The 24,066-nt window shown below is 40.9% G+C and overlaps 1 protein-coding gene across 3 annotated transcripts in view; it reads left to right on the top strand.

The window, feature by feature from the left end:
* LOC133491608 (glucocorticoid receptor-like) overlaps positions 1-24,066 on the top strand; it is a 61,989-nt gene that overhangs the window by 25,901 nt on the left and 12,022 nt on the right. For 2 of the 3 annotated variants that reach the window (XR_009792442.1, XM_061802930.1), the window contains exons 3-6: positions 15,379-15,551; positions 17,340-17,366; positions 21,301-21,417; positions 23,182-23,454. Coding sequence is in view for 2 of the 3 variants with exons in the window: in XM_061802930.1 (XP_061658914.1) it covers positions 15,379-15,551; positions 17,340-17,366; positions 21,301-21,417; positions 23,182-23,454 (590 nt within the window). In the remaining variant the exon portion in view is untranslated. The remainder of the gene's footprint in view (positions 1-15,378; positions 15,552-17,339; positions 17,367-21,300; positions 21,418-23,181; positions 23,455-24,066) is intronic. The other variant, XM_061802931.1, reaches the window with a different exon arrangement.

Here is a 24,066-nt window from a genome sequence, read left to right as displayed (position 1 = left end):
ATTGACAATGACTCAAGCCAAAGAAATCATGTGATTTTTGTAAAAAGAATGTACCATTTGACACTTGGATGACCGCCACCCTCTAAATAATTGAATTAGATGCACCTTTGCACAATTCTTGTTTTTCTTGGATTTGTTGCCACGTCTAATAAATTTAGTTTACATTTCTTACCCCCGTCGTTCATTTAAGAAAAAAGATGAACGCTCATAAATGTTTGGCACAGTTTTACGACGGATGCCCTTCCTGACGCAACGCTCTGAATTTATCCGGGCTTGGGACCGGACGATCTATGTTAAAGTTGAGGTCAAATGAATGCAATCACATAAATACAGTCAGCAAATAAGGCACATAAATCACATACTACCTGTGTGAAAATATAAAGGATATGGCGGTTTAAAGGATATGTGGATGGAAAGGTTTCAAACCACAATGGCCCTCACTCTAGTTGGCGAAGGTTGAGTACACGTTTGTTTGGTCCTCTTTGTATACTCTCCGTAGGTAATGTTGTTAGCATGCTAGGCTAACTTAGGCCGAGCAGCTTCAACGTGAATGATACGGCACCAATTTGGGTACTAAGATGTACTAGGAATAAGACTTGTTAAATTTCCTGTAAGTCCTCATGGCCCTCGTCGCACAGGTTTCAAGTTACTCGCGTTCAATGTTATTTCAACATCCACAAATTGATCACAAATCTGTGTCGTTGTTAGCAAGCTAAGCTAAGGATTACGAAGCCGATAAGCAAGTTTAAGTTGACGCTTCCACTCGCCCAACTTCTTATGAGTACTCACTACCTCATTGTATACGGTTAGAAATTAGAAATGAGCTCATTAGAGGGACAGCCAAATGTGGATGTTTTGGAGACAAGGTTCGAGAGAGCAGACTTCAATGATTTGGACATGTTCAGAGGCGAGAGAGTGAGTATATTGGTAGAAGGGTGCTGAGGATGGAGCTGCCAGGCAAAAGAGTGAGAGGAAGACGGATGGATGTGTGAGGGAGGACATGAGGACAGTGGGTATTAGAAAGGACGATGCACAAGATAAGCTTATATGGAAAAAGATGACATGCTGTGGCGACCTGTAATGTGAAAGCCGAAAGAAAAAGATCCTTCATTGAGGAAAAATCAATGCAGACTTGATTTTGACCTGATAGCAATGGATATGGGTTTTTTTTTTCCTCCATGGCACTGTTTCTGACAGCATAGACAACAGTCAAAACATGTCAAAATATGTCAGTGCTTTGTACTGGTTCTGCTTTGAGAAAAGGAGGCTTGCTGCTTTGGCAACCGAGGATCACCTGCTTTATTGGGCAATAAAATTGGCAGACAAAAATGGACACTTACCCTGTTACATTAGCGCTCGCCTTACGGTTGAAGAGCTCTGTGAGGTTTATCTACAAATTTAGCAAGGCAGTTAACAAGCAAAATGTTTATTTAATGACACAATACTTATAAAAAGAAAAAAAAAAGTCAGGATATGGTTCAGCTTTTCTACGCTTCTTCATTCTGTGGCTGTGTCCTTTAGTGTTTCCATTTCTAAGTTGGCTTGATTTTGGACATTCAGAAGCCACGTAGCTGAAGCTAAGTTCTATCTACACTCGTTGGGAATACGTGACATAATTTATTTACATGGTTGACAAGTGCCAATTTGCATTTGATCATACAGTATGTACAACCAACCAAAATTAATTGTTGGGATGTTGTCTGTCCTGAGAGCAGCTCTCTATGCTTTGAATTTACTAATTTGTCTGAGTAGACACATTAGCATTACTCCATTCCAAATCTCATTAGGGAGAAATGTGGAAACCAGAAACGACACAAAAATTAGAAAGCTGTGCTTGATTATCCTACTCTTGTCAATGTTCTTTTCAAGCATGACTGTGTTTAAAGTGGAGCCATATTGCATCACTGATTGTCCATTAGAAACTGCCTCATGCCTGTGGGCACGTTTTCTTCTTGATCTATCACATTGAATCACGTTGCACCGCTACTGAATAAATTAAGTCTTGTGTAACTGTTTATTTTGTTTTCATGCACGTGGACTTTTGACTGACAAAAAAAAAAAAAAAAAAAAAAAATTCTTGGTTTCCAGCCTGTGTCAACGTGACCGACCTGCAGTTTGATTTTGCTTCCAAGTCCGTCGGTCCAAGCCGTGGCCTGATCTCGATTTAATCCGACGCTGCTTTATTTTATTTTCACAATTTATTTATTTTTTCTATTCATTTATTTGCGTGAAAGAGGCCCTGTAGCTCAGCGGTAAGAGCACTGGTTTGGTAAACCAGGGGTTGTGGGTTCGTATCCCACTGGGGCCTCCACTCCCTGAGAAGGGTTGCGTCAGGAAGGGCATCCGGCGTAAAAATTGTGCCAAACATATATGTGCGTTCATCTGAGATGACACGCTGTGGCGACCCCGAAAGGGACAAGCCGAAAGATACTTACTATTTATTTGCGTGAAAATGTGCATTAATAGTTAATCAGCTTTCCCTTTGACACTTCCAAGAATACTAAACACCCGCCCAGCCATAATTGGTTGTTTAAAAGTGCTCTAATCCAATGTTCTTATGGTATTTTTACCTCAGACAAGGTTATCTTTTTATCTGAGTTTGTTTGCCTGTGAGGAGGAAGATGCACACAATATGTGCATTCTCTAATAAAAAAAGAAATGAAAAGCATCTTCATTGTGGCGGACATAACCTGCATACATGGGTTCATTTTTTATTTAATTTTTTTTTCCCCAAAATATAGCTCATTTTCATTTACACTGCACATTTTTTTGTAATTATTATTTCTTACATATGTTTAAGGCTGTTAAACCCCTAACCACACACTTTAGAAACTTTTCTCAGACACGCATTAACATTCTCTCACATTTCTCTCATTGAAACACACGCAAAGTTCAAAACTTCGGAAGAAAAAAAAAAAAAAAAGACTACAGTATTCCAGAATGAAACTAAAGCTCAACTTCTTTGAGGCCAAAACATTTTTTTGAGAAATAAATATAAACATCCTTCTAACTATTTTCTTCTGCTTTATCCAGGACCAGGTATAAGCCTTTTTCCAATACAAAGAAAAATATTACAGCTTTCAGAAATAACAAATTAAACTTTAATGATCAATCTTTGCGGTTGGAGACAAAATAGCAACTCAAGTGTATTTTACAGTTCCTCTGGTCGTGCTTCTTCCTCCTGGCGCAGCTCTTTTTCTGCTGAAGCCCGTCTGTCTTTTTCCGAGTGAAGAACATAGTAGTTGTCAGTGGCCTTTTTTTCTTCAGGGTGAGAATATTCTTATAAATGGGCGTCACCTTCGATTATGTTTGATCCATCCATTTTCTTTGCCACTTATCCTCACAAGGGTTGCAGGGAGTGCTGGCGCTTATCCCAGCTGTCAATGGGCAGGAGGCGGCGTACACCCTGAACTGGTTGCCAGCCAATCGCAGGGCACATGGAAACAGTCACACTCACAATCACACCCAGTGGTAATTTAGAGTCTTCAATTAATGCATGTTTTTGGAGGAAACCGGAGTGCCCGGAAAAAACTACGCAGAATATGGGGAGACCATGCAAACTCCACACAGGCGGGGCCGGGATTTGAACCCCGGTCCTCAGAACTGTGAGACCAACGCTCTAACCATGCCTCCCAATTAGGTTAGAGAACAGTAATAAACAAAACATCAAAGGGTCCCATTCTTGTACAGTTGGCTGGATTTCATTGGTCATTCTTACCGTGGTTGTCAAACAATCAAGTGTTAGTCCATCCTCCTCGTGTTTCTCACCACTTGTCTTCTTCTTCCTCTTCACCACTAAAGAGCCAACTACTAGCATCAAACAGTCATTTAAATTAGGCGGCAAGCTGAACTTATTCTGTACTGTACAGGACACATGGCATGGAGGTGATTGATTGACAATGGTGTACAGTCCCTTAGGATACAGAACACAATCGGCATTCGTAAGCTGTAAAAAAAAAAAAAAAAAAAAAAAAATCTACATATATACACACACACCCATAAATCCCTGTAACAGTGAGTTCAAGTAAATGGAACCTCATAGCGGGGGAACACTGTATTGTTTATAATGAGGATGTGGGTTAAATATTTTGAGGGTTTTTTTTTTTTTAGGTTTTATTTGTTTCTGGAATTGTATGTAAATCACTGATGTTGTAGTGGTCCACGGTCCACATGCCTGACTTTGGTGCAGGCAGCATGGGATCAATTCCTGCTCAGCGAGAGTGTCTATGTCTCCTGCAACTGACTCGCGATCAGTTCAGCGTGAAGTCTGCCTTTCGCCCAAAGTTAGCCGGGAGAGGCTGCAGCACTCCTGTTACCATTGTGAGCAAAAGTGTGTTGGAAAATAGAATGGGGTGCGAGAGAATCGTATGTCAGCCCAAATCAAAATGCTCTGGAAGGTCACTTGTGGCCCACAGCATAAAGGTTCCCTACTGCTTCTTTGAGGTCTGGATCTTCATGCATTAGTGGCTGTCAGATTGTTTTTATGGCTCTTCACTTCACTTTCTGTCTTACTGCTTTGTCATCTTGGACTTAGCAAAGCACCTCCATTTCACGGTGAGAGAAACACGGGTGTGCGCTCTTATGTGTGCGTTCACGCACCACTTTGGAAGGGAGAACCTCTCCAACAAATCCCTGAACATCTTAAGCCTGAGCTGCACTTCTTTGACCTTGCTCCGCTCTGACGAATCCAACGATCTGTCTTTCTATATCTATCTGTCTGTATACCTCGCTCCAGCTACTGTACCTTTTGAATTGAATTGAGGGTGTCAAGCAAAAATGAGCCTTATCATTTGTTTTTCACTTGTATGAAATGTTGTTAGATTAGTGTCTCTTATGCGATGTCCTGTCAGTGTACTTTGTGTTAATTTATGTGCAGACAGTAATGGTGGGAGGATATAAATGCGACTGTCCATTAGTCAGCCATAGCCAGCCAGCAGTGTTCTACCGCTGACGTTTATCTCAATACTCCCACTCGGTTGCACCCGTGTTTTGTTTTCCACCCTCATAGTCCGCTAAGGTAGTTGAGCATAGGCACACTTCTACTGCTCTGCATCCTGTACAATATAAACTGTCATCAAGGTTCCATACATCCATTGTCATGTCCTGTTGTTTACACTGACATCCTCTTCGTTTTCGGCGCCTGCCTTTACTCGCTGCTCTGTTAAAATCCTTTAGCGCAATAAATGTCTGCACTTCCGTCCACTCCCCGTTTGATTCCTGTGGGTCGCTTGTCAGGTAGTCACTTGTGCATGATTTACATTCATGTTATAGGTCCCATGATGACACCAGAGACTTTTCAATTAACAGCTTCACACAAGCAGGACGTTCGTTTGAATAAGATTACAATATTTCCACGAGTAATGGCCAGAGGCAGTTTGGGTATTCGGCAACTGTTGTTGGTAGGCCTGCAGTAGGACTCTACGCTTTAATTTGTCTGAGAAATGATGCGCTTTGAGGTATGAGGTGTTGCTGTTTTGGTTAGTGGAGGGGGGTCGTACATGGTTCATGGGGATATCACGCAGCACAAACACTTTGAGTAGATTGTATTCTTGTAGACTAAGTAAATACGTAATAGAAAAACAACAATGGCCATAGCAGCATTTTTTTAATAATTGTAATGCTGGAACATTATTTCTGATACTAAAATACAGATTATTAATAAAACGAGAATTGACAAGTTGTATGTCGGTAACGTAAGAGCGTGCAGAGAGGCTGCTAAGTGAAAACTAAATGAAAGCTAATAAGGACACTGGGGGAAATGGATGCTGCGCGCCTCAGGCATGGCCATCCATCTGATTTATGAGACACAATGTGTCAGCCGCAAATTGGATCTGCAGGGAGCAAGTGAAGGTTCTCTGCGACACACACATGCGTGCGCGCACATATGCAATTTCGAGTGTCAAAAGAAATCAACTAACACATACAATAATGTTTACATATAGATTCAACACTCGTTAGTTGCGGGGGACAGGGACTGAATCCGTGATGATCATGATGATACCGATAAAGAAGAATTAGGTGCAGTGTGCACAGGAAACTGCAGGCGTAACATTGATAGCGCTGAGTTTCGGTGGTTTTGTGGGGCGGCCTGTGCTGGTGGGAAAGTTGGCTGCTTTTTATGCCACTGGCTCCGCAACAGTGGTTATCACAGGGGTCACCAACGTGGTGCCCGCGGGCGAATGGTAGCTCGCGAAGACCGTACAAGGCGTCCGCGAGGTATTTTCTAAAAATACCATAGGCCACAAATTGTTACTATTGTTTGCGCTTTAAATTCTCAATCTGACTTGCTTACATGAATTAAAATTTCAAAATACCTGTAGTGTCATTTACTACAATAAATTAAAACAAAAATATTTTATGTACGTGTAATGAACTGAGTCTGAAATTGCAAACAGGTCACGTAGCCCTTCATCTGATCGGTGCTCACGAAGTAGTCCTCAGCCTCAAAAACGTTGCTGAGCCCTGGATTATCATTTGGGGTTTAGTAAAGGCGAGCAGACTTGAACTTCTGGTAACTCACACAACAGATGAGGTTGACCAGATGACTAGAGTATTTTGGCGTGGTTATAGCTACAGTAAACTGCTTAGCTGCCACTCATCGTTAACTATGAGTAGCAACCGGGTTTTAACAGTGTTCCACTCGGAATTCTGCGAAAATTATACTCTACCACTTAAGCACAGATTCCTCTGTTGATGCCAGTGTTTACTTGTTAGAAGTGTATCTTATCCGCCGTAATGGAGGCTAGGATCAGTGACGCAGAGGAGTGGCTTGCACCGTGGAAGGACAGTGTTTAGTCGTGCTAGCTAAACAGTCGCCTAGCCGGTGCGGACTCGGCGCAGATTACCTGGCACCTTAGAGGCCAGCGTTCCGCTGGTTCTTCAAGCAGGGAGGATGCCTGACATCCTCGGACGTGCCTGAAACGATTATCACATGGAGGTAGAGTGCAAATCGATCTACCATTTAAACCGTACACCCCGAGTTTCTTATTATAACTTTTCTAATAACATGTTTGGGTTTTTAACTTTTTGCCACTTGAACATAACCAACAAGTATAGAATCAAGGAGATTTCCTTTTCTCTGTTAGCCAAATGGGTCTCAACCGCTCATTCGCAAAAAAAATTACTTTGAAAATGTGCGATGTTCAATACCACTTTTTTGTTTCCAGATTATCAATATGAATAGCTATTCACTCTTGAGTACTAACCAATACCAAGATACTGATATCACTCGTACTTTCTTATACTTACAATTACAGTTACCACAATTACATATTTGTGAAAAAATAGCTTTCCTTCTACGTGACCCAAATGATTCACTGATGTTTAAATTTGCTGCAGTGTACCACCAACTTCTGATGAGTAGCTCTGACTTGATGTAAGAATTTATGTACAGTATTATTATTATTATTATTATTTTTGTACTATTGGCAGACTTCAAAAGTACTCCACACCATGAAATAAGGCCCGTATCGCCCCGTATCGGCTTGATATTGATTCATGGTATTGGTACTCACAAATCCCTAATTAGAATCTGTAAAAGCACTGCACTGTATACGTGGTCTGTATTTTTATTATTATTTATTATCATCTAGCATGTCAAAAGTCTATAAAAAGGATACAATGCTTACTTGGCAACAGTTTGCAGTATTAATGCTGAAAATTAAGCATGTGAGAAGCCTATTGCAGTAGATAAAATGCTCACATGTTGGTATTATAACATCAAGGATGTCAAAATCCTCTTGTGGTCGATAAAATGCTGCCATATGTTATGTCAGATCTCTACTAAACTGGATTAAATGCTATCAGTCCAAAAGTTGGTATGCTAAAATCTAAGCATATCAAAAGACAAGAGCAGGAGATAAAACGGTTAAAGTAAAATCCACAAGTTTGTTACAACGCAAGTGCTAAACTGGGACTGTAGTATTGATATCCTAACATGATTCCTTTAGACCGTCATTTAGAAATCCCTTAAAACTTTTGTGTTTCATCACGCCTTGAAAAATCTCTCAGAGCGTTGTCATAGCAACCAGCCATTGGACGCCATTCACCTTTTCGGAGACACTGAGGTTCATTTGATCCAGCATTAACACATAGTGTTGCTTTAATGAGCCTGCATATCTGCAGTACATTACAAGGAATACCGAATAGTTCCGAAGGTGTCGCGTTACAGCAGGACAAAAGAAGAAAAAGCTAGATGACGTGGATGATGATTGAAGTGACAGCATTGGGGACTTGGACGAGAGGAATGGTCAAGCGGGGGAAGGGGGTGTTGGAGCTATCACACGTTCACACGATGGCCCCCTGAAATAAGGGACGCTTTATGTCAATATTCCTCAAGTCTGAACTCAACCTTGCATCTATAAACGCACACACACATACGCATACACACGCATAAATGTTGAAAACAAGCGAGCCAAGTATGCTCATCTCCGAGTAGGTGAGTTGGATAATCCCATGAATCGCCTGACCTCCTCCATACAAGCTGCCACCGATTGCCTGAGAGCCTCTACGCGAAAAGAAGGAGTGGGAGGAGGGAGCGCTAATATTATTATGTAACCTTGGCAGATGGGGTGAGGGGAGGAGGTGGGGGGAGCGCAGAGACTGTTGTGATGCACAAAGAGGAAGTGAGAGAAGGGAAAGACAGGAAGCGCTCAAAAAGGGAAAAAAAATACAGTAAAACGGGGAAATGTATTTGCATGCTGTCCAAACTTGCGTATTCGATAAAGGGACCTCTGACTTACACACAAACGTGTACACACACACACACACACACACACACGTTGCAATCTGGTGAAAAAGGTCATATTGAATAGAGGAAACACGATGATCGCTTTCACTTCCTGTCATGTTTCCTGAATACAACGGCCTCCTTTCTTACTTATAAAACCAATCCATTGCATCCATTTTCTTTCAACCACAATCCTATTGGTTGAACTTTGATTTGGTCGCCTTTCAAGAAAAAAAGCTCCCATTGAGATTGTTTATATTTCTAGTCCAACGTGTCAAGGTACAAAAAATAACTTCATTAACTGTACATCCAATGTTTGAAATGCAGCGTATTCTAGAATTCCCGTTTTAATTTTTGTCCATGACAAAATACAAAGTACCCTGGGGTTCAAGAATTGCATTTTACACATACCGTTTGGTGCGACGTTTCACAGGAATCGGCAGATAAAATATATGGAATTCAGTTTCACACTTGATGTGTGATCAGGCACTCCTGAAACTCAACTATGTGTACAGAAACTATCAAGTCATTTTTCCATAATACAGTATACTGTATTGCAAGTAACATTGTTAAGTACCACACAATAGTTCAACATTTGATGCAATTGAAACTACTTTTGTGATAATAAGGATGCATAGTAAACTTTCTTCATTTATTTATTTTTGTCCTAATTTACCGTCACAAGTTCAACTTGAAATATACCACTGAACTCAAAGCATATGGCAGTGAATGACTGAGTGGCTAATGTGAGACACTATCATAGCAGTCAACAGCTTCACTTGGTGGCAAACAGAACAAATGGATTCAAAACGGATCCAGAAGCAAGGAATTTGATTCTGATCGAGCCAACCTGAAGGTAAACTACCAAAATAAACCATAAACAGGAGCAAAACTACTGTAAATTCTGATAAATATTTTTGTAAAATATGCACTGGGGTGTTCAAACTTCAAGGTACCACTGTATTTTGTCCACCATCTATGAGGGCTGACAGGAAGAATTTGCAGTCTTTTCAGGCATTTTCATTTTTTCGAAGTACAGTATACTGCTGACAGGAGCCCATGACTTACTATATACCGTAACAAGTATCTTTCATTGGAAAGGCCAGTTGCCAAACGTCCTCGTTGCACAACCTTTCCATTCACACAGAAAGAGAGTAAACAAGATCTACTCTGGCGACATGTACAGTATGTTATGCTGTATTGGTTATTTGTTGTCAAATGTGTGTACCTCCACATTCATGTTTGCACACAGAGCAAATACCAGTTGTAGAGTTTCACCTTCACTTGGTAGACTTAATTTGCGTGATTGTGTCTTCTTTGCAGCCGTTTGCATTTTCGGTTTGCTTGGTCAGTAATTAACTTATGGACTGCTCCTAATGAGGGATGTAGCTTCCTTAGACGACTAAATGTTCATCTTTGCACCGTTCAGGACAGAGCACCATATTTGCGTAATCCAACACCACCTTGTGGTCATTTTAGCATTTGTGGGGTTGAGAAATTAAGGAAAAAAAGTCTGGCCTGCCGCCCATCTACACTGATCAATCAGGTAACATGCTAATTTATGAGCTACTGCTTATGCTGATCGAGGTTGTGGAGGCACCATGTAATTGTCCCAATGTTTACCACCAGGGCAGGGTGCACTACCCCCACGCCTCTTGCTCAAACTCAGCTTGGATAGACTCCAGCTCACCTGTGACCTTAAAGGGGAAATCCACTGGTTTGCATTAACAATGTATCCAATAGGTCATGTAATATGTACTCTATCTTGTTAATGTGATGTTAAATCCTCTCTCGTTTAATAGTGTTTTGAGGAGATTTTTACCGAGTGGCACAGCTCTGGGGCTCAGGGGAGCCGTGAGCTTACTCGGCCGCTCGGGTGATCGGGCAGACGGAGGAATATTTCCATACACGCTGTGCTGGTCACGGCTGTGTATGGAAGTATTCCTCCGTCTTCCCGATCAACCGATACTGCTATATCTTCATCAGATGAGGATAAATCCCAGAAATCAGCACTGGGCATAATGGTGTCCCATGTAATCGAGCCTTTGCTGTGGCACGTAACACATCACATCCACACACATAGGTCATGTGAATCGCGAAAATGGCAGCGCCCCTGAAAATTCACAATTGTCGATAAAAATCTTCTCAAAACCCTATTAAATGAGAGATTGTTGTCAAAATAGAATAGATATTACATGACCTACTGGATACATTGTTAATGCAAACCAGTGGATTTCCCCTTTAACTATAATTTAATACTACGCAACATCCATCCATCCAACTATTTTCAACACCACTTGTCCAGGTTAGGGCTGCAGGGCGCTGTAACCTATCCCACCTGACTTTGAGCAAAAGACAGACTACACCCTGAACTGGTCACCAGACAGGTGCAGGGCACACATAGACAAGGACAAACATTCATACTTCCATTCACAGAGTGGGAACTGAACCCATGCCGCTCGTTTACCACTACACCATCACTGGCCCGACTACATAACAGTGAATCTCAAAATGTGCTCTGTCTTCCTCTTCTTGTTCATAGTATGCATCATTCAGTTCAGTTGAATTTAACTTTTAAGCACAACACATTGGCATTTTATCTTCAGGAACAATTTTTAAAAATACTTTGAGGCACATTTTTGTACTTTTATGTACATTTTAATCAAATCATTTGAGTAGTTTTTTTTTTTTTATTTGCGTATATTTAACCAAAGTGTGACAAATGATTAACATCCTAACTCTGCATAATGTTATAATGGCTTCCTTCCATTATACTTCATACGATTCTCTCAGTCTCATTTTTGATGGCTGCAGTATTCTGGCTCATACGTTTTGGTGACCCGTTGCCACAGTCTATTTGGACAGTGATAAACCAGCCATTTTTGTACACATTGCTGTTTTGTACCAATGGCACCAATATGGATAGTAATGGGAATTGTTTTGGCCAAATTCCAGCCTTTGGAGGTAGTACGACAGCATACAGTAAAATAAGGCACTACCACGATGTAGGGTGTCAACGGAGTGAAGTTTCCCACTTGACAATCACTTCATCCACTCTGGTGTGTTGAAAACAATGCCTGCCATCACACAAGTATTTTACACATGCCATCAGACAATGGCGCTGACGCATCAGTGTATAATCACACACAGTTGGGACAATATCCCGCCCTCGCTAAATTCTGTTTGAAAAGCCAAGGCAGCCTTCTATTGCATGGCCACGCATCAAATTAAGTGAATGTGCAAAGCGGCAATGGCTCTGTGGACAATCTTCTACGAGCTCTGCATGAGAGGCAGATAAATACCATTGGACCGAATCTGACAATTTCAAGACGAGTGAATGGAGGAGCACAGTGGTTGTGTTGTGATTAACGGGTCTGGCTAAAAGCTTGGGTTTTGACTCATGGTCTCCTGTGTGGAGTTTGCATGTTTTCCAGGTGGTCGTGTTTAAGCTAAACTACTAGATTGAATTGTTACAGAGCAATGGAGAGTGTGGTAAAGAAGTGAAGAAACGGGTCCAAGCGGGGTGGAACAGTTGGCGGAAGATGTCTGGTGTTCTATGTGACAGAAAAGTCTCCGCGAGGATGAAGGGCAAAGTTTATAAAACAGTGGTGAGGCCGGCCATGAGGTATGGATTAAAGACGGTGGCATTAAAGAAACAACAGGGAGCAGAACTGGAGGTAGCAGAGATGAAGATGCTGAGGTTCTCGCTTGGAGTGAGCAGGTTGGATAGGATTAGAAATGAGCTCATTAGAGGGAGAGCCAAAGTTGGATGTTTTGGAGACAAGGTTAGAGAGAGCAGACTTGGATGGTCTGGACATGTTCAGAGGCGAGAGAGTGAGCATATTGGTGGAAGGGTGCTGAGGATGGAGCTTTCAGGCAAAAGAGCGAGCGGAAGACCAAAGAAAAGGTTGATGGATATGTAGTGAGGGAGGACATGAGGACAGTGGGTGTTAGACAGGAGGATGCACGAGAAAGGCTTAGATAGAAAAAGATGACACTCTGTGCCGACCCCTAACGGGACAAGCCGAAAGGAAAAGAAGAAGAAGACTAGATTGGATTTTCTAACCACAATCGAGCCGTGGATTAATCTGCCTGTCAAAATGAAATGTGCCCCCTACCAAAAAAAAAAAAAAAAAAAAATCTTCACTTTTTACTGCCCATTCTGTGTACTGGATAATATTCTTGAAAACTAATGTTTCCTTTTTTTTGCCAATAGATTATCTAAAATGTGATTTTATTTTCTTTAACTCAGACTTGTATCTATTGTCAAAGGACACCTAAATGATGATGAAATACAGCATATACGGATGTAGGCTAATGACCAGTCAAAGAGTGCGTACATTTATAGGACATCGTGTGTTTTTTATCCTGTTCCAAGTCATGGTGAACTACAGCCAATCCCATCTGACTTCTGGCAGAGTACACTTTGGACTGGTTACCGCTCACTTGCAGGGCAGTAGTGTGTGGTGTTAAAAAAACACCTTGTGTATTAATACCATACCAATAGACGTCTATGCCAAACCAGACATTGCGACACCGTGTTCCTGTTTGCATCCAAAGCGCTTATAGTGTAATGAAACAAATAAAAGATTGTTCCATATTCGGGTTAACTTGACATACTTTTGTATCTCCTTTGTACAAGGGTCACAGTCCTCATTCCAGACGCCAGGGATGGGCTTCCTGCTCACCACGACCCGCCCCTCATGGTTTGTTTATACCATTTTCACAGCGGCTGTATATTGTCAGATTCCTGGCATCGGAATCGTCCTTCGCTTTTGGTGGCTGGCCGTGTGTGCTTAGAGGGGCCTGGGCAAGTTGGCTGCTAAGTAAGCCTCGGTTAACCTTCTTAACAGGGCCTCGTCCAAAGTGTAACGCGTAGCTTCCCGGTTTAGCCGCAGTCCAGTTTACATAAGCCAGCGCCATCTCATCCAAGTGACCGTGACGAGCTGGCCGGTGTCCATTTAGGCCAGGTGCATGCGTGGGAGAGTAATTGAATATTTATGTGTACTATCATTATTTATGTGAAAAATGAGATTCAGTTGTGGAAAACATATGGTGATGAGTATCAGGACCTGCATGTAAAAATATTATCAAATACCATATCAGTATCAAGCTACGCAACATACAGAACATTCCCATTAGAGTGGAGAAACTGGTTTTGTAGTCTGCATAGCGATGAATGTTTGACATTGACATCTTGCACTCCTTGACCCTGACATACTTTTGGAGTATGCTGAACTCGCTGCACTAACTATAGTCAAGTAGGGATAGTGGCAAATGAAGTGTGTGTGCTTGTTTGGGAGGCTTTGCAGGAGGCTTAGCCGAATTAACGTTCCAAGACCCTACACATAGAAAAAGAAAATCATCGTGTTGTTCATACTGTTCTTGAAGTTTAGTGTATTCGGGATTGCCAGTGCAGTACAACACTCGTAACGAAAGCTACTCTGCATTGTCCGCCTCCAAACCAGATGCTCGCTGTTGTACCAAGACTGACCTGTGAGAGGTAGCGTAGTGCCACACGGCATCCAGACTGATGGTAAACTCAAAAAAAGGACAAGTAGTTACAGAAGAAATACAAGAAAACTACATTGAGATGGTTATACCTCTGCTTGTCATTCACACCTAAGTCATGAATTATTAGAAAACCGCAAACCAGTGGAAGACACGAACAAGTTACTGTACATTTGGTTTGACTTGTTTGCAAAGTTGTTGTACGACTTCCAATGAAACAATTGAAATATTTGTCTAAAAGGTTGGATCTATTGTCTTGCAAATAACTTATTTTGACAGGGAATCTTTTAATCTGGTTGCATTTCTCTGAATCGTCATAAGACGATTTTGGAGTTGAAGTTAGCACCTTTCTAGCTATCTAGCCTATATTGCTAACTTAGAATATGGTCACCCAGTAGTTAAGTTCACTTGGGTTCAACTTCATGCTCGCTCGGAGATTAAAGTTGTAAATTCTATTTCTAGTTTAGTAGTTAAATTGTTTTATATTAGTTAGTTTTTGGGGGGGCACAAAGTACTCTCTGGTGCACTGATTATCAGGAATAAAAGTTTCGAGACATCCAACAAGTCATTTATGCTTTGTTCACTTTGGCTCCACTTTAACTATGAGCAGAACAACTCATTTGGTGTAAAACTGCAGATTGCATTTTACATATGAATCCAAAATTACAGCATATACATTTTGGCGATGCAATGCATCATTTCTCTTGCTTCATATGAGTTAGCATTTTTTGTTTTTGTTTTGGAAGTGTTTCACTGAGAAGCGGTGACAGTAAAAGATCACTTGTTCTGTAAAGAATGTACATTTTTGAATAGTTGTTCTATGGTCCGCAAATAATGAGATGTGACATTTGAGTGATATTTTCATCGTGTTCCCCTTTGGGTTGCCTTTTGATGGTTTTACCTTAGATATAGAACCTTTTTCTGCACTGTTGTCAAATACTAGATCAATATGAGGTACAGCAGCACAGTGGAGATGTTTATTGGCTTTCTCTTCACGTTTACCTCTTTCCATGTTTCCTAGCAACAACATCATAACATCCCTACAAGCCTGTCTTGAATTTATCACGTCTGATCTCCACACTTTCATGCAACATAAATATTTATATACATTTTCTTCTCTTCTTTTCTCTGCTTTCTAGCACCTCACCCAGAACTGGAGCAGCGTCCAACAGTTCTCTGGTGTCGGCTCAATCCAAACCCAACGGGCAGACCCACAAAGTGTGTCTGGTGTGTTCGGACGAGGCCTCCGGATGCCACTATGGGGTGGTAACCTGCGGCAGCTGCAAGGTTTTCTTCAAGAGGGCTGTGGAAGGTTGGTCTAGTACTCGTTACAGCACTCTCATGCCCTGTTTCGACCAAGCGCTTTGGTTGAGTTTCAAGCAGTACGAATTTTTCATTCAGGTCCCAAAATATCCGACATACCTTTTGTTGGGGGTGGTGCTTCGATTTTATATGGTGCGGTACATTTCACCTGTGTAGGGAGAGGTTTTCTTTGTTTAATTTGGTTAGCTGATATAGCTGTCGGAAATCTACAATCAAGGAATTGGCTGACATGTTACTTGATCATTTGACCATTTAAAATTGTTTAGTTAGACGACAACCATGACACAGCTTTTTCCTGGCAGCGACATGGAAATGGGTTAACATGAAAATTCTGCTCTTAATTTTCCCCATAAGTGATCAAGGAAATTGAGTCAAAAGTGAACGTGTGCACTTGCAGGGCAAGGCAAGTTGGAGCTGAATTTACTGACCTGCGAACGAAACCGTTCTGCCTGGTGGAAATGGCAAATTTAGCCTTAAGGTTAGATCTCAGGGCTTTCCCACAGGTTGGTGGTCTGTGGCCTCCACTGGTTGCAACCTCTGAGGGGGCCCTAACCCTCCATGATACAGCACCTCCTCCTCCCCTGACGACACAAACAGCACATGCTTTTCGCATAGATGCGGCTTTGTACTGTATTTCTGACCTTTTTGCATGACTGCACAAATGCTCTTTGTTTTCCTGTCCAAGCAAGGATGAGTGACTCGTGTTTTTATACACAAAAAAGCAGGGTACACAAATTAGTGTTGAACATTTTAACCAAATTCATTTTTACGAAAGAAACCGCCCACATAATTATTTAAAAAAATACTTAGCAAGTAAGAAAGAAGTAGAAGACGTAAGGACGTTACTGCTCTTTTGGGGCCGTATCCTCCCCTTTTTTTCAAGTGCTTGGCTTGTGCACAGTCTAGCTATGCGCACACACCTGTCCAGAGTTCTGAAACCCCCCACCCCGAACATGTGCACACAAACACCTACCACCACTAAAGTCTGAGGCTGGCTATAAATCATGGAGTATAACGAATGTGTCATCAGCACTAGGATTCGTTTCTCAGTAAGTTCTCACGGCTCCATCGAACACATCGAAGGAGAGCATGTTTTTTCACTCTCTATGAAATAAATCCAATAAAAGTAATGCTGCGCTCATGACTGTGTACATGTTTGGTGGCCGGCCAATGGAAAAGGAGTGTTACTCCTGTTCTATAGATTAGCTGTCTCCTGCAGCTTTTCTTAAAATAAATAAATAAATTGTTCAATACCTAACTCAACCTCTGCGGCATTGTGAAGACCGGTTACTGTAATAATGACTACTCGCACGGTAAAAAAAAAAAAAAAGTACGCTGATTCTACTTTCTGCCCATTAATGTGCTATAATATGTCACCTTTTGGACGTCTGCATAATGTCGGCAGGACACATTATAGCTGTCGGACCGTCAGTGAGCGTAGGTGACCATAATGAACCCGGGCCCCCTGCCACCCGCACTCGAATGGGAGAAAACATGTTCAAATTAGGGCCGATTACCACTATATGTATACCCCGCTTTATCAGTACTTAAAAAAAAGATTTGAAATAACAGGGCCTTTGTTTGATTATGCTGTAAAGGTTTTTTTGTGTCTGACACAGTATACAGTATTGGAATTCCAATTGTCGGGCTGGACATTTTTACTTTTCAGAAAAATATTACATCTGTTATTTTTTTTTGTTTGCTTTTCTCCACCCTGCCCATCCTCAAACAACCCACCTGCCTTCTCCATTTTCTGGTCGTTCTCTCAATGCTGAAGGATGGAGAGCTCGACAAAAGAGTGATGGTAAATAAATGCAACTTTTCATCATAATGCTAATCGTTCTGGTGATGGTCACGATCGGTGATTATTTCTCCCCGTGTTCTGAATCCTTGCTTGTGAACAAGCTCAGCCACTTCTCCTGGCACTGCATGAAAATGTTGATTCAACCCTTTTTTTTGACAGAGCTTTTCTTCAGTACTGCTGGGATTAATAAGAGGAGTTGTAGCATAAAAACACTGTGCTGTTGAAACAATTTTATGCTCAACGTCATCTGCTTGGAAAAATTAATTTTATCTACTTAATTGATATTTATTTGATCTGAATAGTACATTTGTGCCATAAAATTACATTTTTGTTCAGATTGTCTACATCCCAACATAATGAAATCTCTCTGTCACCCTCAGATCCCTAAAGTGTTGACAACCTCAGAGGCAGAAATGGCAGATTTTTTTTTTCACAGATCATATTCACCATGTACTGTTAAGTCATGACTGTTTTTTTTTTTTTTTTTTTTTTACTAAAAACCAACCCTTTAATCTATACATTGTTGCCAATCAATACGTCACATAATCTGCGTGGGAACTAGTTACATTGTACTTTCGCTAATTTAAATACTGAACAGTTTGCCTTTTATGACTACATTTGTTTCCTCACATTATATTTACTCCCATTTGGGCTCATGTTTAAGTAAGAACATCTAATATTTGCCCGTGTGTCATCTTATTTGCATATTGTTCAGACAAAGCACACAATCTACATTGCCGTATATTCTCGAGTTTTCCAAGACAGTTATGCAGAGAAATCGTCTATATTAGTTACTTCTGCCATTTCAGCCTTCTGATTCTACTCCCGGGTTAAAGCTTGCCAGCCTTTAGCGAGCAAGCGGCAAATCTGACTTGGCGTCAGCTGCATCTTGTGACACCACAGATGGCTGTTTTACGCATTTGTTTGCAAAATGGGCTGACGTCTTGTTGTCACACATGGTCCCCGCAAATCCATCGATCACCGGTTATAGAGATTCAATTCTGCCTGTGGATTATTGCAGATTTTTAACATAGTCGCTAAAGTGGTCAGTTGAAAACTAACGTCCTTGCATCCATCTGTTTTCCATAGGATTTGTCCTCATTAGTGGCACGGGTAGGATTCAGTCTATCACAGCTGACATTGGGGCAGAGGCGAAGTCTGGGCACATATGGAGCAAATAAACAAGCAGTCAGACACACAATCAAACCTATAGACAAGTGACAGTTTTCAAAGAACCTAACAAGCATGTTTGTGGAATCTGGGAAGAACAGAGAACAGAAGGAAAAGAATATTTCCAAACCAAAGAACCGCAAGATAGACCCACAAGCCACTAATCTAGCCTGCCGCCCCTGAGATGATTTTCATTTCTTGTTTTATTAATTTTTACAGGTTTAATATCCATTACTGTATCTTCTCATCATTGAATTTATGGACTTTTGATGCAAAAATGTGTTTTTTAGTGCATTATTGCATGTTCACATTGCTCAAAAATAGTCTCCTTCCGAAGTCATAAGTAGACTCTATCCACTAGAGAAAATGGATGGATATATATATATATATATATATATATAACAAATAGTATCCATCCATAAAACTGAGCCGCTTATCCTTACAAGGCAGGAGGCTGGCTACACCCTGAACTGGTTGCCAGCCAATCACAGGGCACATAGAGACAAACAACCATTCACACTTACAATCACATGTAGGGGCAATTTAGAGTCTCCAGTCTCCATGGATGTTTTTTAGGATGTGCAACCAAGCTCTGGAACACGATTTTTCCTTAACTTCGGTGTTGTTTTGTCTGTCAGACGCTGAAGCAAGTAGGACTCATGCTCACACAAGGCCGAGATGTGCTCACGTAACAGTGACTATACATTGGATTTGAAAAACAACATTCACTATTGTGCTCTGAGTTCAAGGGGCAAAGGCCTTAGCTACAACACTACATTGAGCAGAAAACTGCAGGTCACTGGAGGTGCAGGCTCATCTACCCATTTATGGATTATTTTTTGATGAGTAGGTTAGATAATATCATATTATATCAGCCTTTGTTCCCCCCTTGATGAAACCCCATTCAAGAGGATTAAAATAAAAGCCTGACATTTGAAAATATGCGGTGCACTCTCGGAACACTTTAGAGATGATCAGCTGTATTGTGTCCGCAGCACTCAACTTTCCCCTTTAAATGACCATAATAATTGATTGATCAATCGAACAATCATGCGTGCTATATATTATTCATTATTCACGTCTTGTATCCAGTGCCCTTTTCGTATGCTCTCAACTAGTTTGCTCTCTGAAGAACACCAACAAGTTGAGATTTTTCCACACAATCTTCGTCAATACAGAATTATTCTTCTCACACGGGCCATGAAAGAGGAGATCAGAACATTCAAGAGAAAGTAGACAGCGATTAATTGATTGTTTAAAATGTCAATTTACTGTCTATCTGCTTTTCGTACTCAACATGTATGTCGTACTAAGGTGGCTCCAACTACCGAAGACAAATTCCTTGTGTGTATTTTACATCCTTGGCCAATAAAGCTGATTCTAATTCCCGATTAAAGCAACTTGGAACAAAACAAAATTCAGTTGCATTTGAGCAAAAATAAAGTCACGCCGCGACCAGAACATCACGGCATCATTCAAGGTTGCATTTGTTAACTCCGTGCGAAACCAAACAACTGCAATGTAAAATGTCGGGGAAAAAAAGTTTAATTTCAGGAATGGGACCAGACTGCGGACATGCTTTTACATCACCAGCTCATTCTGTATTTAATAAAGGTACTTGCTCACATTGTCTGTTGCCACACCGGCCAAGAGGTGCGACAATGCTCCAATCACACATGGATTGCTGTGATTACACATGGTCGTCTTTCCCACAAAGTTGTCTCTGTCGAGACTGCCAGTGTGCCACATTTAAAGGGGATGAGAGGAGCCGCTTTTATTGGCATCAACTAAAGTCGGCTGTAGAGAGTGCAGCTCGCCCACTATCCGTTCCACTGGGCTATACCGGTCTAGAAATTGCCAATAGGGGTCTAACTCGCCCCTTGGCATCTGTAAATATGTCCCTTGGTGTTCTCCTTCTGGGTATTCTGGCTTCTTCCCACATTCCAAACTTGCATATGAAGAAACGAAAACTAAAAGTTGTCCATCGGCATGAACGTGAGTTCTAGTCTGTATGTGCCCTCTGATTGATAGACAGCCAGTGCAGGGTGTACGGGCTTCTCACTCAAGGTCAGCTGGGATACACGCTAGCTCACCTGAGAAGCTAATAAGGACAAATTAGATAGAATTGGGTCGATGATATTTATTGTAATGTGCGTCATATTGCATTTTTTTAGTTCTCCAAACAAATAAATGCAATGGTAATTATATGCCTTCTTATAGTAATTCCTCTCTAATTGTTGTTTAAGATGAAACCCATCTCTGAAGACTATTATTCCCTTGTTCCCTTCCCTTCTGTCTGGTTTCTAGTAGCCTGTTTTGTTGTTCACTTTTGGACTTTATGCAACCAACCCCTGTTCACCTGTTGTATTTACTACAAATCAAGTTGCATGGAAACGGTCGAACGCACCCTTCAAATTCCACACCTCGTACGAAGCACAATTTTGTTTTGAATTATGAGGTCTCGTGCAAAGAAGGAGAGATGGTCCACGCTCTACCAGTTGTAAACGAAGAACCTGAAACTCTGGAATGTGCATGTGCGATTGTTAGGATGTTTCTTATCAAGACTCATGCTCAGACTTGAACTTGTCCACCCCGGATGGAAGACGTCAGGCATTTGCTGTACAACCTCACGAATGCTGATCTTCATACCCTGCACATTTTTGTCTTCCACTTGCAAATGTTGACTAATACAAATGTATCTCTGTTTGTGTGTGTGTGTGTGTGTGTGTGTGTGGTGTGTGTGTGTGTGTGTGTGTTTAAACAGGCCAGCACAACTACCTGTGTGCAGGCAGGAACGACTGCATCATCGATAAGATCCGAAGGAAAAACTGTCCAGCATGCCGCTTCCGCAAATGCCTTCAGGCTGGAATGAATTTAGAAGGTAACCTTCAAATTTTGCGGGAATTGTTTTGACTTTTCTATTTACTTTGATTCTAGCTTTTTAATCAAAAAATGATTTCATTTTATTTAAATTGAAGTCATACTGAATGTTAATAATAAGGATTATTGGAAAACAAATAAAATGTATGCATTTTATAAAAATATAAACCTTTAAAGCAACCTTACAGAGAAAGCAAGTTTTCTCTTGCTTATTTGATCTCTGGAGTGGATGCCCAAATGTGAAATTAAACAACCAAAGCTTAAGGGAGCTGCCCATTTGAGAAAAATGTATCTGTGAGCAAGCCCTTCAGATCACACATCAAATGACTTGAAAGCTACTTGCATGAAAACTAGTTTTTTCCCCTCTTCTAAAATAAATAAATTAGCAGAAGTAAGAAATTTGTCCTTATGCCATTGAGAGATCCCAAATTTGTACATCCGCCAGAATGTGTCTCACTAACCTATGCCATGAATTGAAGTCATAATTGCTGTTAATGAAAATTCCTGATTATAAAACAATCAAATGAAAAACTGCTCCAATAACAAAAAGCCGATGAAGAATCTAATGAGGAAAAATACATTGAAGGAGGGGAATCGTTTTTGGGGCAGAAAAAAAAAATCTTTCACTGCATGACAAAAACTAGTATCAAAAAATCTCAAGATTTAAGTTGAAACTTAAAGACAAAACTTAACATGAGAACAAAGTTTAAATACTAGGTCCTACATCATATATTAAGAAAGGAAAAACAATCACAGTATTAAAACAATAAGTCAGAGTATAGCTGAATGTAACGGGAATTGTCAGTTGGTTAGGCCAAAAATATGTTTTATGTTGAAAATGTAGACACATTGCAAAAGTTAAATTGTTTCTTTACAACCCAAAAAGTCGATTTGCAAGCTTGGATGTCGCAGTAAGAAAGTTGTGAAAAACGCTTTTAGGCCATGAATAAATGATGAAATAAAAAACAGTAATTACGGTAGTAAATGAGCGTGTTATGTATTCTCACGCCGCCCAAACTAGTTCAGTGTGTGCCATTTGTTACCTCCATACATTTGATGTCGGGACTGTTATAAAATGATGAAATTTGCCTGCTTGCAAACATGCAATAAAAAAACTTAAATGTGACATCAAGTTCATTCAGCTATTTTCAACAAGTCTGTTTCAGCGGTGATTGCTGTTTTTTGGAGATGTTTTATCCAATCCATTTCCCAGACATTTTGTAAGGACACCTGGAACCACTTTTCCTTTGTGGAAACACAATGTAATATCTCTCAAGGGTGGGAGCTGTGTTGAATTTTCGAACCACCGAGACTGTTGTACAAACAGATTTTTTTTTTTTTTTTTGCTCTGGTAACGTGAGCCGGTGCACCTCAACCTACATTCACGGGTGTTAACGCACCTCCTCCTGCAAAGCGGGGGCAATAAGACCCGAGTGAATCAAAAATAACAGTGAGCCATAACTCTGCTCCTGTTTGCGGACTCTAAATATAAAGCAACCACCAGTGACCTGGGAATTTTCTTAGCACAAAGGCCTGATTCACAGCCAGACCGCATTCGTCCGAAGCTCACCATCTTGCAATTTATTTTTAAAAAGTGTGACAGTTGGATGGCTATCCGTGTCTTACAGTTTAAGATTTACATTATGGATTTCAGTGGAATACCTCAATTTATTTTGGGTGAAATCGGGAAGTCATAGTGGCATATTTTGATGCTATTGATTAATGTGGCATCTTCTCATGTTCCTTTGCCTCTTCATCCCTCCAGCGAGGAAAAACAAGAAGCTGAACAAAAGAAGAGAGCAGCGGATTATCAGGCTGCCGGAGCCTGTCCCCGCCATGCCTCTGCCGGCCATCCCTGCCTGCGTTCCCCAGCTGGCGCCCACCATGCTGTCTGTGCTCAAGGCCATCGAGCCCGAGATCATCTACTCGGGCTACGACGCCACACTGCCCGATACGTCCTCGCGCCTCATGAGCACGCTCAACAAGCTTGGCGGGAATCAGATCATCTCGGCTGTCAAGTGGGCAAAGTCGCTGCCAGGTAATCAGATGCCACGCCGGGGTTCGCTCGCCTTCTCATTTGGCTTCTGCCTGACTTGTAATTGATATTGACTGGGGGAGATGTGAGTCAAGTCTTGGCAGAAAACAAAGAAAAAGGTCTTGGGCCAGGTTCTGCCTTTCTTTTAACTGGAAACATCGACCAGTTACATCATCAAGGGTTCTGTAATATTTGTTGCATTCATTTAGCTGCCCCCCCACCCGAAATTGGTTATTTATTATTATTTCTATAATTATTCTTTATTTGTATTCATTCCTGAAATTAAGTAATTGTTTAATTATGTTATTGTGATTTTAAAGAGTAAATTATTAACTTCTATGCAGATTTAACATTAAAATTTTGGGTGCAAAGTACTTGGAGAGGGAGGGGAGGTTCCTAGATCTATGCCCAAACTCAGGTGTGTACTTCGCCTTGTTTTAGGCTGCGCTCAAAAAAAAAAAAAAAAAAAAAACATCAGGAAAAACTGAGATGGTGGAAAAAAAAAATAGAGCTCAACAGTTGAATTTTTGAGCACTTTGTTAATATTTAATGTATTCAGAAGCAAAACACAAAAATGACTGACAGAAAGAAAGATCTTAATGAACATCATTTAGC

This window comes from Syngnathoides biaculeatus, chromosome 18, assembly GCF_019802595.1.
Source record: "Syngnathoides biaculeatus isolate LvHL_M chromosome 18, ASM1980259v1, whole genome shotgun sequence".
Classification (NCBI taxonomy): Eukaryota; Metazoa; Chordata; class Actinopteri; order Syngnathiformes; family Syngnathidae; genus Syngnathoides; species Syngnathoides biaculeatus.
Note: the sequence above shows the minus strand (reverse complement) of the source record. Positions and strands in the feature narration are given on the sequence as shown.